This window comes from Apis laboriosa, unplaced genomic scaffold (genome assembly GCF_014066325.1).
Source record: "Apis laboriosa isolate Shangri-la unplaced genomic scaffold, ASM1406632v1 scaffold34_cov151, whole genome shotgun sequence".
NCBI lineage: Eukaryota > Metazoa > Arthropoda > Insecta > Hymenoptera > Apidae > Apis > Apis laboriosa.
In genome coordinates this window covers 5,254,057-5,270,637 of record NW_025222928.1, presented here as the reverse complement: position 1 = coordinate 5,270,637, position 16,581 = coordinate 5,254,057, and the positions used below count along the sequence as shown (strand labels likewise).

The following is a 16,581-nucleotide window of genomic DNA, read 5'->3' as shown; positions in this document are numbered from 1 at the left end:
CGCCTTTATTACACAGGATCAACAGAAACCATATCACGGTCATAGACATCGCAGATAATATTACAAATGAATGCACAATTCGAGCACAAAAGCACATGCACATATATATATCCATTGTTAAATGATTAATTACTTGAAAGAAAACTAGTAAATATGTACTCACTATTATGATTTTGTGTATTATATCTGTCACACTTGAACGAAAAATTTGCGTACGCGTGTGAAATAACACTTTCGTACCAGAGGAGAGTGCGAAATATGTAATACGGAATAAAGAGCGAAAGAGAATAGTAAGAAAAAGAGTAAAAGAAAGAAGAGAAAGAGAGAAATCGTGCATCGGTTAGCACTGCGTGGGCTCATGAACGCCGGTGTTGCTGGTGATTCACGCTGTCGGCAAACCGGCCGAACGTGGCCACGTTCACTCTCACTTTTCTATGCATTGTTTCATTATCGACTAGTTCTCCTTTTCTTTTTTTCCGAAAAAAAGATTTAAGTGACGTTATTCTTCCACCGATTCTCAAGTAAGAAAAAAACAACAGTGGGGGAGAAAAAGTTAAACGACCTCTCTGCCAAGCACATACACTAACACTAACTCGCACGCGCGTATATGCACACAGTCTTGCCAACAATAGTTGACAAGCGATAGCACAGACCGATTCATACGACTCGCCCGACTCGGATATACTGCGGTCCCTAACGAACGACCACGCCTGACGCAGCTACTACTAAAAGTGGGGGTAAATTCACTACACTACCGCTTGTGCTCGTCAGATAACCAACGAGGCTGCCTCTCTTACTGCGCATGTGTTCCGTGGAATAACGACGACCAATAGTAACTCGCTATACGACCAACCTGGCGGATGAGCGAACATATTGTTCTCGCTATACGGTTCGGTCAGTGTTCTTACGAAGTCGACGAATCATGTTTGAAATCATTTTTTCTATATTTTAAATGAAGATACATCTAGTGCTGGCATATAAATAAATACTGTTTCATTTTTTAATTTGAAACCAATTCGTAGATTTTATTTTGTAACAATATGATTGAAATATATAGAAAATTTGAAATCTATGTGCATATAATAGAAATATATAGAGAATAAATATATAGAGAATAATAGAGAAAATAATAAAATATATAGAGAATAAAGAAAAATTTATAAAAAAAATTATATATTTTCACACTTTTTTTTTTACCAACTATTTTGTGAATATAAAATATAATTATGAAAATTATATATATAGTCTAAACATAAGTATAGTAATATATATTTATATATATAATATATATATATATTTTTTGAATATAGTAACGCTATACGTTCAATGAACTTTTTTCTTTGTTCATTTAATTTGAAATATATATATGTTTCATAATATTTTTAAAAATATATAATTTAACTAATATTTAAAATTATTCTTTTTTATTAATATCGAAGATAAAAATACATATAATTATTTTTATATAAATTAAAAGTAAACTAGTACACTTTATCTATAATATTACTTTATAATATTATTTTCTAGAAATAAAAATTTTAGATAAAAAAGATTAAAAATAATATGTGAATACAAGTGGTATTCAGAAATACAATGATATATATATATAGCAATAGTTCAATGCTTTTATTAGCTCGAAGTCCAATTAAGGCCACAATGATACTCCAAGTATGTATTTTGCTATGTACTTCCTAGTGTCACGTTAGAATACCAAGCATGACAACTTAATAAAAAAATCATTAACAGAATTATTAATACTATACAAAAATTTACAGTTGGACAATATGATATAGATCATGTTTTTTTATTAAACATAATAAAATTTTTGTAATCATCTACTATCATGGTTTCATATTTGCTATTTCAATATTCACATTATTGAAATAAAAATTAAAATATTTCATTTATTTACTACAAAACTCGCTAGTCAACCTTACTTGATATGGATAAAAATTGGTCAAGATATAAATAATAATATTTCATATCAAAATTTTTTCAACAAAAATTTATAATCATACAAATAAAAAAATAAAACGAAAGTAACTACCTGTTGAGAAGAATTGGCTTGTTGATTATTGTATCTGGCAAGAATTGCCGGATTGAGACGACGTCTCGACAATGCAGTTACTGGCATTTTAACGATTTTATCGCATCACAATGAATGTCTGTTTCTTTTATTAATTGCACATTAGAATCCAATCGATGTTTAAAATTCGTCAGATTTTACATATTCTTCAATATCTTTCAACTTTTTTATATATTCTTTAACTAATATTTTCAACACTTCAATGCACAAAGAACAAGTTTAAATACACACAATTGAATTAAGTTTTAAGTTATAAATTTAAATTTTTCATGTTAGAATGATTAATTTAACTATTTAAAAAATGAATTCTCTACTTAGTTTAATAATTAATTAATTCTCCGTTATGATGTTAATAAAAAACCGAAAATATTATTAAAGTTGATTCTCGGACTTATCTTTGCGCAAACTTAGATCGATTATTAAACGTTATCGCAATTATATCTTATATTAAATCACATTACATACTTTGATGATCTCAATCATTCACGTGAAATGAATCAGTTACGAGTTTTTTCTCGAATCTTATAATAGATGTGTCATAAAAATTATTGAGATAAATTCCTTAACACGATCAATCCAATATAATTCACTGACGAAATATTTAAATGTTTATTTCGTAAATATTATTGAAAAATACAAGGGAGACATTGATTTCTGACAAAATTATTTTTAATTTTTTTAAAATATTTTGAAAGAACAAGAAAAACACTATACAGAATAATATATTTATAGGACACTTTTAAAGGATCGATTTTCAAGATCAAAATAAACATAAGAGTTGATGTGCAAAAATATCCGTTAAAATTTAGTTTTCAAATTGTGAACAATTTAATTTTACATTATAATGAAGTAAAATAGATAGGGATATCACTTATTCATCACTGTATGAAAATGAAAATAAAAATTATTATCATGTTTGCATACAAACTTATCAAAAATTCCCATAAAATTATACGTCATGTATCGATCGTGTTAAGATTCAAAAACAACAAAGAAAATTTAAGTAATTTTCTTAATATTTCGTCTTTGAATTGATGAATAGAAAAAAATATCACAACGAAACACAATCGAAAAACGAAAAAATTGTTTCTGAAAGTATGAAAGTATGAAGTTACGGAACGAAACGCATGTTCTTAATATTGCGAACACGGGGCACGCTTCCACGCGTGTCGGCCGACAATTGGAATGTGACTAGCCTTATCAGAAACTTACCGCTGCCGTAGTGTCCGAAGTACCCGTGGCGGTTGTGACGTTGTCGTAGTTATAGTGATCATCGTCATCGTGCCGGCATTTATCGCGTCGCGTGCGGTCATCCAACATCCGCGTGAAACCGGAAACAGAAGAACGGAGAAAGAGGAAGGAAAGACAAGTGCGATAAAAGGATAACGGGAAGGAGGAAAAGGAATAGTGATGCAAAGGGGGGAAAAAATATGTTAGTCTACTATAAAGAACGTATTTTATGATTTTATAAATATACATATAATGTTTTAATATAGTGTTTTCTTTTTTTTGCAAATAATTAGGAAAAAACTGAAATTAACTAATCCTATAAAATCACCATAATAAATATCAAATTTCATTATTAATATTTATATTCGATTATTATACTGTTGCGTTTATGCTATCTTCTTAGCTATTGATTTGTATTCTTCCCACTGTCAATCGTGGAATGCAATGAAGGAATTAATATAATTTAACTGTCGAAGTATTAGGTACATTATTGGGCAATTAGGTCGATCTATTAGGCGATCCACTAATTATCTTGAACAGGATATTAAGTGCTAGAACATCACAGAGGAATGACCTCGTTCCAGTTCTACTTTATATATATTCGAGCAAATAATTATTAATAAGCAAATAATATATCATTCAAATAAAATATATCTTTTTTTAAACTTCTATCAAAGAAAGATATTGGTTCTGATAATTTATGTATGGAAATAATTTTTTTCATTCCAATTAACAATTTTTTCAATTCCCAAGATATCTTGAATTAACTTCAAGATATTTCAAATATCGTTCTCGTTTCAGTCGGTTAATGTACGCGCAACGATCCAATTAAAAGGTACGTCTCTCGAATGTAGTTTCGGTCGAGCAATTTAATCGAAACATCGATAATGCACCGCAAATTAATCTGTTTCGTTCAATACAAGTCGAACACGCACAAATTATGCCTGTCAACTTTGTTAGAAGAGATATAAATTAGTATTGTCCCTCGATTAATAAGAGTTTCGGAGCATCGAGTTTAATTGGCAACACTTTATTTTTAATTTATCAAATTGAATTATCAAGAACCAGTTCTGCTATTGAATTAACCCTAATTTTTCTCAAGAGATCTTTTCTTTTATTCGCATGATCAATTATGATTATTTAATTGCTAAATATCATTTAACTCATTTCATTGCTAATTAATAAAATCGCAAAAGGATTCGCTTACGTGTATTTTGTGGGATAAACACTACAGTGGAAGTTTCCATTTTGATCATAGGGACATCAACTCTCTCTCTTACTTTGTCGCCGCTATCAAACTTTTTCTTTCAACTGGAAAGAGTTAGAATCACGGGACCAGCTCGAGACGTGAGTAAACGCGACCCGAAAATAGATATCGCAAAAAGTAGAAAACCGCGAAAATTCCAATGTCGGATCTTAAATATCATTAGAATTCTTCTCGCGATTCGTCTCGAGACATCGATTCAATTGATGTTTCGAACAAACGACTATTGGAACTCTTCGAACACGATATCACTATGAACGAAAAGATAATCGTTCACTGTTAAGAATTACTTTCCTTATATATTTATGCTGCATATAAGATGAATATTCTTCGATGCAAAGTATCGGAATATTAATGACCAATCGATGAGTTTATGATTCAAATTTATCGTGAAAGAAATTGTACAAGTAATGAGATATTTGTCACATTGCACAAATTGTAAATAAAATATAACTCTATAGAAAAAGGAAAAATTGTAATCGATCGAATTAATCGAATTAATAAGTCGGTCACAATGGCCTTTCCTTCTTCGATATCGGTTGCTTTTTACCGTGTCAACGGATTGGATATTGACGAGATAACCGCGATAGAAGCGAGATTCCTAAGGTTTCGTTACGCTACAAAAGAAACACAAAACTTGAAATTGGATTATAGAGAGGAGGAGCACCGACTCGCGATTTCACGTCGCGTTTTCTGGCTACTCGCGCGGAATAAAAATATCTGGAAATTCCACGGCCTTTCTACGGAAAAAAAAGATAGCTGCCTTTAATAAAATGATTTCGATGAGAACAATCCTTCTGATCGATCACTTTCCACGTCCTTTATCGAATCCTCTCTTCGCTCACTTAATAACAATTGATCATTGGATTAAAACAAAAAAATTGTTGTCTTGTGAAACACACATTTTGCTTCTCATCGATGTCAGGTACAAAGAAATTGTCAAATAATATCTGAGATCAAACTGGTCCCTGTGATTCGTTTAAATCACACTACAACCATTTCGTTATTCGCGAAAAGGAAAAAATATACTATCGAGAACTATCACACGAAATTCTAAGATAATAAATAAATAACACAATAATTCGATCATGTATGCCGGTTTACGAGGATGAACCGAAGGCTCCGCGTGTCTACACCTCGAATACAGAAAGTGTACTAAAATGTTGACGATGCACGCCGGTTCAAGATCGGTGGCTCCGCGTGTTTCACGTGCCGGCGAAGAAGTGGCCGACCGTTCTCTGTGCGCGGGACAATTATAATGTTAAACCTACGGTCTCTGCCTCCCTCTTTTCTTTCTTCCCTTCTTTCTATTTTATGTTCCGGCCGATGCACCGGTTTTATGCTACCATAACTGTTACTCCGTCAATCAGCCGTCGAACTTCTATTACAAACGCACGATGCATCGCGATCTATTCTAAGATCGAGATAATGTTCGTTCGATCATCTCCTCACCGATGGTAATCGCACATACTTTTATCTCTAATAAAGGATTATTAAGGATTACAATCGGAATATTAAATATTGAATTTAAATTTATGAGAAAAAGAATTACCTAATTTATTTTAATCTTTTCAATATAATTTATAATCTAAAAATTAATAATATGTATATATATATGTAATGTATCTAATGTACTAATATAAAAGATTTAATAAAACTGAAAGATTATTGATTCATCGATAAACGTAATTAGAAAAGAGTTTGATTTTTATTGATGAATAATGATAATTTTTGTTTCTGATATATAATAAATAATATATAATAAATAATATATATGGAAAAATATCAAGAGTTTACAGACAATTCTAAAAGAGGCGTTTCTTTTTATTGTGAATAATACATGACGCAAAGTTGTTTGAGTACTCGAAATTCGAAACGAGTATTCAAACAAGTTAATCTCGTTTTGTATCCAATTCAAACTAAGTACTTTTAGCTATTCGAATATTAAAATATTCGAATGTTTGGCTATGTTCGATTTTATTTGAATATTAAAATTTAATTCAATGTCTTCCTTTTTTTTATATATTTAAAATATATGAATGTGGATGTAAAATTGTGATTATTGAATAAATAACGATAACTTATCGATATGTTATCTATAACTTATCGGTAATTTAACAATGCTACAACGAAATCGTACTTATCGTAACTTATCGTAATAGTAAAATATTGATAATGATAATGAAGATTAGGAAACTAAAATTTGTACATTTAAACAATTAATTCTCTTATATTTTCTTCTATGCTTTTTTTCTATGCTTTATGCTATAAATATTATATATATTATAAAACCTTAATGATATTATCGATATTGAATCTAAAATAGTTAACACGATGCAAGAGGCGATAAGAAGTTTGAGCTCTTCAAATACAGTTAACTATTCATTCAAACTTCGAGGTCAGATAAATGAACGTACAATAAAGTAAGTTCAAAATACATCTCAAATAAACAATAACTAATTTATTATTTTCGCCTTTCATTGTTACTGAATAATTCTTAATATTTGAGATAAAATTATTTTATTACAAAATAGTGCAAAATTATTACATTGTTAAAAACAACCATGTGAAATACTTTCTTTGCCATTCTTTTTTCTAGTAGTACAAGTACAAATGAATATACTTTTCAAGAAGAAAGCAAAAAAGATAGATAGACAAGATGTACTCACTGTTATTGCATTACTACCGAGATCGGTATATGCATATGACAGATATGATTTCACCAAGTCGTGTAGAATAATAGTTTAAAGTTACATGACTAAAGAAAACGAGTTGGTTGAGAATACTACATTAGTGTAACATTAGTGTAACTACGGATAATATACGAATGTTATTTTCCAAACAATATTCTTAATATTTTTTTAATATTAAAATTTTAACTTTCAAAGTTTTTTATTTGTAAATTAAAATGATTAAATATAATCTAAAATGAAATTATATATTATTTTTATAGCACGTATAAAATCTTCAATGGTTAATAAACGTAATCAAGATAAACAGTGTGTAGGAAGAGAGTTCAGCTCTCAGAAAAGATTTGTTTTGATTTCTACTGGTTAACTTGAGATGGCAATTTACACCGGGCTATTTAAACCACTTGTGTACGGTTGAGTAAGTGATGGTGATAAGTGAAATGAAACATAACATCAAAGTACAGTGCATAACCAGCAAGCTTCATGATATTGTGTAACGAAAACGGAAACAAAATTTTATCTTTAAGTTTTATATCCGAGAATAAAATGAATATACATATGTATTTTGATCTTAATAAATAGTTATTTAAATTTATATTTCAATATGCAGATAGTTATTTTTTTATATTACACACTGAATATAATACTTATAATAAAAAATAAAACCATGGCATAATATTTTTATCTAATATTTACAATAATGGAAAAATTATCTATTATCATACGATATATTTGCACATAATAGGAAAAGAGAGGATATACATGTTATATATAATGTTTTCTTAAAATTTGTTAACAAAATTCATAAGAAAAAAGAATAGTATAAATTATATGACATTCAAAAAAATAAGAATTCTGTTAATAACATATTAGAATAACATGAATGAAAGGAATTTGAACTTCAAGAGTGTATGACTCACACGAAAACCAAAAAATATAATAAAAATACAATCTATATGGTTAAATTAAAGCGGCTGAACTATTTCACCGAATAGTTGGTAGGTTAGGTCGGCTGCTGTATTGACCGGGCAGTTACGGCGCTGTGTATTGACGCAAAAATTTGGCGCCCTCAAAATGGTTGTCTTTGCGAACCATCGAATTTCTATGTTTCATATATGTTGAAGAAAACTTCTGACTACTCACCACTTCTCTGCATCGTTCTGCCAGGACGTTACGATTCATTAAACATAACTCTACTGATCGAACAGCGTGAGAAAAATTTTAGCAGAACACCACCGACGTATCCATCAACGCGACACTAATACCCTATCAACACAACCAAGCACTCGTGCCTTAACCCAGCCGGACCGCTGTCTGGCATGCGATTTCAAATGATCTCGAAGAGAGTCGAATGAAAATCGAGATATGCGTGCGCAGAAATGTGGTTATGTCGACAGTTCGACCATGATTAACCGAGCAATGATTTTTTTATAAACAATTGAATAAAGATTTTCATTCGAAATAGTTCGTATTTGTTTCAAATGTACTATGAAATATTTAATATCTAAATATTATAATTATATATATTTTAATTTATTAACATATTATTAATAATTAGATTTGAATGAACGTCATTAACTTTATATTACTTTGCAAATTGCAATAAATATTTTTAATAAAAATGTAAGTATATAGTTTCTGTTTTTATTTTATATATAAATTAATCAAATACATCTTATAATTCATTAATTGCGCTATTAAAACACAATGGAAACTACCTTCACAGAATAGGAATATTTAGGTACATTAACTTAGTATATGTTGGACATCTTGTATTGCATAAAAAAATAAATAATATTGATAAACTGATTATCATTATTTAAAAAATCATTAAACAGATTGTAATTATTCATTATTTTAATGTTAGAACATATAAATATAATATGACTAGACTACCAAAGATTGACATTGTAAGTGCTACTAAAAGGCATAGTGCTAGTCTGTTCTTATTTCATGGTTCAGGTATTTATATTTGTATTCATATGTATATTGTAATATCGTAAATAGCATAAATATATATTATAAATAATTTTTATATTATCAATTTTTATATAAATAATATAAACAAGTTAAAAATTACACACAAGTTAAAAATTAAAAAATAAAGTAAAAATTTTTCACATTTTTACTTTAGGATCTGCTGGAAATAATTTTAAAGAATGGATTGATATTTTAAATAGAGAAGAATTAAAATTTCCACATATAAAAATTATTTATCCTACTGCACCTTTATTACCTTATACACCTAATAATGGAATGGTAATAAATTAATAACAAAGTCAAAATATATATAGTGTAAAATACAATATAAAAAAAAATATTGATAATTAATATAAAAATGAATGCTTTTAGCCTAGTCATGTATGGTTTGATCGTAAAGGCATATCTATTGATGCATCAGAAGATAATGAATCAATAAATTCAATTTGTACCACTGTTACAGAATTTATTGATAAAGAAATTTCTAATGGAATTTCTTCTGATAGAATTGTTGTTGGTGGTTTTTCAATGGGAGGAGCTCTATCATTATATTTATCATATAAATATAAATTATCTTTAGCTGGTTGTTGTGTTATGTCTAGTTTTCTTAACAAAAATTCATTAATATATGAGGTATGTATCTTATACAAATAATAAATTTTCATATAATTTTTTTAAAATTAACATATTTGATGTATTTTTTCTTATTATAAATAGAATTTACAAAAAAATCCAAATATACGTACGCCACCTCTTCTACAATTCCATGGTATAGAAGATACACTTATTCCAATACAATGGGGAAGAGAATCTTATAATAATTTAATAAAACTTGGAGTTATTGCTCAATTTGTACCATTAGATAATGTTGATCATGAATTAGGTAACAATCAGATACAATTTTTTAAAAAATGGCTTTTAAATATTTTACCGGAGAAATAATTTCTCACTTATTTAACTATTATATTAAATATAATATTTAAATTAAATAATAATAATAAAATATTTAAATTATATTAAATTATATTAATAATAAATTATATTATAACTATTATAATTAAATATATCACTGTAAAATATTGTTATAAATATTTTTGTTAAATAAATAAAGCATAAATGAATTAGAGTGTATTATTATTTATTTATAATAATGTACTATTATTAAATTTAGAAATTTATTTTTAAAGTAAAATTTATTGCATTATTTAATAAAACATATAAAGATCATTAGAAATTTAAAAAAAAAATTTTTTTATATTTAAAACATAGATAAAAAAATATTTATAATATTAAAAAAATAATAAGGATTAACTTTGATTCTATTTATGGAAAGTGGGTAGAAACAAGCGCCACCGAGTAGAACATTGACGAATCGTAAGTCAGTGTTTCGAGGGGCTATGAGAAGGTGCTGCGCCCCACAAGTTACAGAGAAGTTCGAGGGTAGTAACGCATTTGACACATTGGCCTCATAGATATAACCCATATACAACGAATAAATAAAATTCTTTTTTGTAATTATTATTCTTTCAATGAAACAAATTTAAAAAAAAAAGTAAAATTATTATTGTGTTCTTTAAATCAATTGTGTTCGTATAAATCAATAATTATAAATCGTGGTATAAAAATTACAAAAAAAGTGATAAGTGTGAAATTGATTTCGCGATTTGTTATGTATTATATATACGATTTTATTTTTTGAGTGCGATAATAATATATACACGATATTAAAATACATACGATATTAAAATATTATTTCATTTTTAAATGAGCGATTTAATTTGTAACTGATAACTTCAACCTTGAAGAATAGGATTCGATCTAATTAATAAATTCGATTGAAAAATATGATAGTGAAATTTTTAAATATTATATTGAAATTAAACAATGCAGAAAAAAAAATATTTTAAAAACTCATTGTATAAATACACAATACACTGACAGTAAATAATATGGCGCGCCTTCATCTGCAGTCAATGACGTCAAGCTTACAAAATGAAAGGGATATCAACAATTCGATTTAAGAATTGAATGAATATTTAAATATAAAATAAATAATAATTTTATTAAAAAACGAATAAAAATTTGTTGTTATAACTATAAAATGTTATAAGTAAGTATATATACTTAAATAATATTTATCAGTAATTAAAAATGTTAAGTAAAAAAAAACATTTATTATTAAATGTTCTATAAAATTCGAACAACGAATATCTAAATATCATTTTTCTTGAATGTCCAAACGCAAATTCATAAATTTGTCGATCCATTATTTAAAAACCGCACTGCGTCTGATGACATTGATCAGTAGATTTTCCGGGAAATTTAAATTTTCGATCGATGAAATTCAATTCTGTTACCTGATTATAAAACAAAGCGAAAATTATGGGGGCATAAAAAAATAGAAAAGAAATGGCGTTAACCAAAATATATGATGAAGATGAAAATATATTAAAATTAATATTCCATCAATATGAAAAATTGATCAAGCGGTAAAACTCGAATCTTAGAATTTAAATCTATTTCTAACGTGAAAAAGAAACATAACAAAGAAACGAAATGTATTGAACCAGTAGATGTCCTCAATTGAGAAATAAAGATATCGAAGGCGAAAAGCAGCAGGTTGATGTTAAGTGGGGAGATATTAAAATGGGTCAAGAGTATCTACACGATGACAGTGTACGTTGTTCGACTTCACGCTCAATGCCTTCGTGAAGAGATCCTTCTGCGAGTTTGTCGCGAGGATCATTAAGATCACGACATAATATCATCATCGTTTCCTGCAATGTCATTAACAATGAGAAACTCGGTCAATTTAAATTAATTTCGGCCATATAATAAATTCGCGATAAATTTTGTAATTAAAAATATTTCTATGATACAATTTATTAAGAAACAGAATACAGAAATGAAATTGTATTTACAAAATAATCATCCTATCACATCAATAACAATTAAAGAACGTTCAGATACAATTAGTTTGTATATATTTCTTGGATCGTTATTAGTTTAAATAGGAACTTTGAATCGCGTGATGTGATGCACGTTATGTATAACGATTGTCAATATAATCATTTTGTGTTTAAACATCATTAAAAAGAAGAAGTGGATATTTTTCTCTGAAATTTAAGAAGATTATTTTCATGGTGTACGGATCGCGCAAAATTGCGGAGTCTGTGACCACCACGGGGACGACTTGGCTGTACAACACTACCACCCAAGGTAAATTTTTATATTTATTCTTTTTAAATGTCTGATAATACATAATTATATGCAATTATTTGATTAATTTTTTATTGTTATCTCAACAGTCACAATTTATATTATATAATTTAATAAAAAAGAAGTTTTAAATTTATAATAAAAGAGGAAATATAATTGCAAATTAAATAAATAAATATATTATTAAATAATACATTAAATATTTAAAAAAATATTGTTAACATATTTTTGTTAATTTAAAAATAGTTTTGAATTATTATTCTCATTATAATTAATTTTCAATTTTTTATTACTAAATTATTATTTCAATTTTCTAATTTATGAATCTGAAAATATTAAAATAACTAACCCATTGACAATGATATGTTATGATTATTACATTCTTCTCACTTTCACCTTGCTTTATTTTCCGGCAGATAACGAAATTTATTCTGTTAGCATAAGAGAGAGCGTTCCAACATTCAAAATTAGTTTTCGCACGTGTCATAATTCATGAATAAATTACAATAAAGCATGATTTTCTTATCAATTTTCGTAACATATATCATTTAAGATATAACACACATTTTTTATATTATTAACAAAAAAAAAGGGCAAAAAAGATTTCAAAGATTTCAAGTAACTAATATGTGAATTAATATATAAAAATAATATTATAACAATCATAAAAAAATATAGAATATTGTAACAATTCATTTCTAAATAATGTTGGAATATTTAAAAAACAATGATAAGATTTTGCTTATATTAATATTGGAATATTGCCAGAAATACATACATTACTGTTTATTCCGCATTGCGGATTGAAATATATTTCTCATATAAAACAAAAAATATTTATAAGTAATGTCCAATTTTTTCATTAAAATATTTTTCGAAATAAAATGCGGATTAATCAAACTTCTACATGATACTTTTACATGATAAATTCCATCGATAATTTTTATTGCGTAAAATGCAAAAAAATGATAAGAATGAGAAAATCTATAAAATATCATATAATGAAATAACTTAATTTAAATTATTATAGATCACCATGATGCAATTGAAGATTAAAGGGAAGAATAATGCTTGCAGGCGAAATGAGCAGCAGCGGAGGGTTAGGATTCGGTGTCGGTGTCGGTGTCGGCGTCGCCGGTGGTCCAACCCTCGCAGCCGCTCAACAAGGCCAAGGGGTGGCCGCTCTTCTGGTGATGCTTGCTGTGCTTTGTTTTATATTCGCTTATTGCTGTTGGGGTGCTCCGTTCTGTAGATCTTTATGCAGACGACACTGTTGTTGTCGACTCGAGGATCCTGAACCAGATTCACGATTTAGCAACAACGATCAAACGATGGTAGCAACACCAACGATTATTTTATTACCACACGGTAGAATGCTCGTTGTGGATGGTACAATCTTTACACAGTTCCAAACAGATCCAACTGGTAAGATTATAATTACATATTAAATTTTATCATTTTTTCTTCTTAGAAAAAAATTTCGTTTGAATAAAAAGAGATAATTAAAAAGAAAGAAAGACTCTAAAAATTCTCAGAACTATATAAATATAAAATGTCAATAATTAATTTAAAAAGAAAATCAATCCACGCTTTTGATGGAACAGGTTTAGATTTAGTGGAATTAGGTGACAGTGTACTACGAGCTCAAAGAAATCCAAGAAGTATAAATCGTCATCAGTTGCAAAATAGTCAAGGTAGCATACTTGAAATGGATGCAGAAACGCCAAGTAAAGACAGTTTAGGATCTGTTGGATGTTTTCCACCACCAACTTATGAAAGTATTTATGGAAAAGAAGAATCAGATATGCCGCCGTCGTATTCTGATATCTTATTACATAGGTAAATTTTATTTTTTAAGATAATTATAATAAATTTTTTTTCCTGATAAATTTTAATAAATTAATTCTATTATTAGATTTGCTAATCTTCCTCATGACATAAATATGCATAATTATTGTCACGATAGTAAAGAGGAAATTGAGATGCAAAGCTTAGATGGTTGTCCACATATACTTAGTAATCCAATGAATACGATAGCATATCCTTATGCGACAGTAACGAATTTCTCGAGTCAAAGCTTTCCACGGAGGAATGTCTCGAGAAATCCATCAATCATTAGCAATCCACTTGATAGTTATTACGTAGATAATGAATTAGAATTATATCGATTAAGCCAGGAGATGGTACCACGAGTATTTAGTAATACAAACTTCGAAGCTCTTAGAACTTACCAAGATGAAACCTCGTTTTATAATATGAACGGAAATGAGAGTGAACAACAAAACGATATGTTATCGAATAATGGAAATTATTGCACATCCGATAATAATATTCAACGAAACAACGAAAGAATAGTTTCAAATAATATTGATGAAGTATCAAATAATATAACGGCAAATGAGCTAATGAATACGAGAAATCTAGTTCGAAGTATATCAAGAATTAGTCAAGAAAGTAGAAATAATATAGAGAATTCACAAAGAGATAATCAAGAGACTGGTATAGTTTTTGTTCGATTACCTCATTCTGAGAATCACAATAATAGCCATACTCCGCAAAATTGGTATAACAATACTAATGAAAACGATAGGCCAGCAATACAAGTAAATCAAGAAAATCAATCTACTTTAAGAAATATGCATTCCGAAAACGAGCAGATGAATGAAACTAATCACAACATGGAATCTAATTCAATAACATATTATATTAGAAATCAAAGCACTGATGAGGCTAGATCACACAGATTGGAAAATGAATCCGCTTATTCCGATGAAGAACCTAGAAATTTTGGAGCATTGGCAGATATCCGTGAAAGTCGAGTGTAATGCATAATATATAATATAGAAAATGTACATTAAAAATACAATAGAAAGCTCTCTGACCAAATGATATATTGACAATTATATCTTGTAAAAAATTCACAATAAAAATAGAAGTATATTTTATCAACAAAACATTTTGTTTTTATAAGAACTAATTATTTTATTTCTTAAATTATAAACTTAATACAATACAATATTTAGACTAAAATTTAATATAAAAATCTATAAATGAAATTAATACTATTTAAATTTAATTAAATAAAGTTTAAGATTCTTCGAATTATTGATTCTTAACATGTATAATAGATTTCATAATAATATTTAAAAAAGCCTACAAAAGTTTTGTATAAATAATTTAATTGATCTGAGAATTATCGAATCGTTAAAATTTTAAAAATAATTTTATATGCAAAAAAAAAAATACAATCATTTTAATATTTAATTGTGACACAATAATAGAAAAATAACAATAGAACAAAGTTAGTTCAGTCCGTCCAAAGGTTAATCTACACACTAGATTCAATAAATGTTAAGGAAATAATTGTAAATGAATTCAAATATTTTTTATTATTAATATCTATTATTAGTATCTATTCTATGGACTATTTATATTATACATTTGCTTTATATATTATTTTAATATAAAACGTAATGCACTTGAAAATTTTTGACATGCAGACATAGATAAATAATATTACAAAGACTTATAATTTATATTTATACGTATCACGAAACAATGAATGAAAAATAATAAAAAAAAGATGTGTATAGAATAACTGTTGGACACATCAAATCCTATGTACAGATTATGTATACATACATATGTAAATGTATCTTTTAAGTTGAGTTTAAACTTATTATTCAATAATTATTATGAAATAAATGTATAAAAGACTTATAGTCTTATCTTACAAAAAAATATGGTACTATGTATGACACTTAAATTAATTTTACATAAAATTATAAAATTATAAAATATATGCATCATAAAGATATAACATATATAAAGTTATATAAAAAATTGTACACATTATTACTGTTGTTGTATAGATAAAAAAATAAAATTGAAGTTATTAATGAAATAAAATATTTAATAAAAAACTGATATTTTATTTTCATCTATTTTTTCCTTACATAAAAATAAAACAAATGAATTAAATAATTATATTATAATATCAAGAGATATAATATCAAGGAAAAGGAAATTGAAAAACATAAACATATAATGCAATTGATACAACATTAATTTTATTTAAATAAAATAAAAAAACGAATTATATTAAATAATAT

At 27.3% G+C, this 16,581-nt stretch overlaps 3 protein-coding genes across 13 annotated transcripts in view; 2 read left to right on the top strand and 1 right to left on the bottom strand.

Moving 5' to 3' along the window:
* The window catches only part of LOC122714995 (septin-7), a 31,844-nt gene extending 23,223 nt beyond the window's left edge, over positions 1-8,621 (bottom strand). For 2 of the 9 annotated variants that reach the window (XM_043936840.1, XM_043936843.1), the window contains exon 1: positions 164-669. Coding sequence is in view for 4 of the 9 variants with exons in the window: in XM_043936845.1 (XP_043792780.1) it covers positions 2,048-2,134 (87 nt within the window). In the remaining 5 variants the exon portion in view is untranslated. Of the gene's footprint in view, positions 1-163; positions 670-2,047; positions 2,759-3,010; positions 3,229-3,298; positions 3,301-8,413 lie in introns of those variants that run through there. The other 7 variants (XM_043936845.1, XM_043936842.1, XM_043936848.1 and 4 more) reach the window with 7 other exon arrangements.
* Positions 8,622-8,716: 95 nt separating this feature from the next.
* Positions 8,717-10,266, top strand: LOC122714996 (lysophospholipase-like protein 1). 2 transcript variants are annotated; one of them, XM_043936851.1, is made up of 5 exons: positions 8,717-8,893; positions 9,138-9,232; positions 9,405-9,529; positions 9,623-9,883; positions 9,968-10,266. In XM_043936851.1, the coding sequence occupies exons 2-5, from the start codon at positions 9,154-9,156 to the stop codon at positions 10,190-10,192; spliced, it is 690 nt and encodes a 229-aa protein (XP_043792786.1). In that variant the 5' UTR covers positions 8,717-8,893; positions 9,138-9,153; the 3' UTR covers positions 10,193-10,266. The 2 variants fall into 2 exon arrangements, with proteins under 2 accessions (XP_043792786.1, XP_043792785.1); XM_043936850.1 differs by having other exon boundaries at positions 8,997-9,232.
* A 1,143-nt stretch (positions 10,267-11,409) lies between these two features.
* On the top strand, positions 11,410-15,934 carry LOC122714929 (GATA zinc finger domain-containing protein 14-like). 2 transcript variants are annotated; one of them, XM_043936723.1, is made up of 4 exons: positions 11,410-12,469; positions 13,547-13,894; positions 14,074-14,308; positions 14,385-15,934. In XM_043936723.1, the coding sequence occupies exons 1-4, from the start codon at positions 12,391-12,393 to the stop codon at positions 15,292-15,294; spliced, it is 1,572 nt and encodes a 523-aa protein (XP_043792658.1). In that variant the 5' UTR covers positions 11,410-12,390; the 3' UTR covers positions 15,295-15,934. The 2 variants fall into 2 exon arrangements, with proteins under 2 accessions (XP_043792658.1, XP_043792659.1); XM_043936724.1 differs by having other exon boundaries at positions 13,500-13,894.
* Positions 15,935-16,581: the final 647 nt, after the last annotated feature.

Excerpts from the sequence above, each read along its gene's own strand:
- LOC122714996 (XM_043936851.1), top strand. The coding sequence starts at position 9,154 with ATGACTAGACTACCAAAGATTGACATTGTAAGTGCTACTAAAAGGCAT. Across the intron at positions 9,530-9,622 it reads ATACACCTAATAATGGAATG|CCTAGTCATGTATGGTTTGA; the intron begins GTAATAAATTAA and ends GAATGCTTTTAG. Across the intron at positions 9,884-9,967 it reads AAAATTCATTAATATATGAG|AATTTACAAAAAAATCCAAA; the intron begins GTATGTATCTTA and ends TATTATAAATAG.
- LOC122714929 (XM_043936723.1), top strand. The coding sequence starts at position 12,391 with ATGGTGTACGGATCGCGCAAAATTGCGGAGTCTGTGACCACCACGGGG. Across the intron at positions 12,470-13,546 it reads GTACAACACTACCACCCAAG|GCGAAATGAGCAGCAGCGGA; the intron begins GTAAATTTTTAT and ends TAATGCTTGCAG. Across the intron at positions 14,309-14,384 it reads TCTGATATCTTATTACATAG|ATTTGCTAATCTTCCTCATG; the intron begins GTAAATTTTATT and ends TTCTATTATTAG.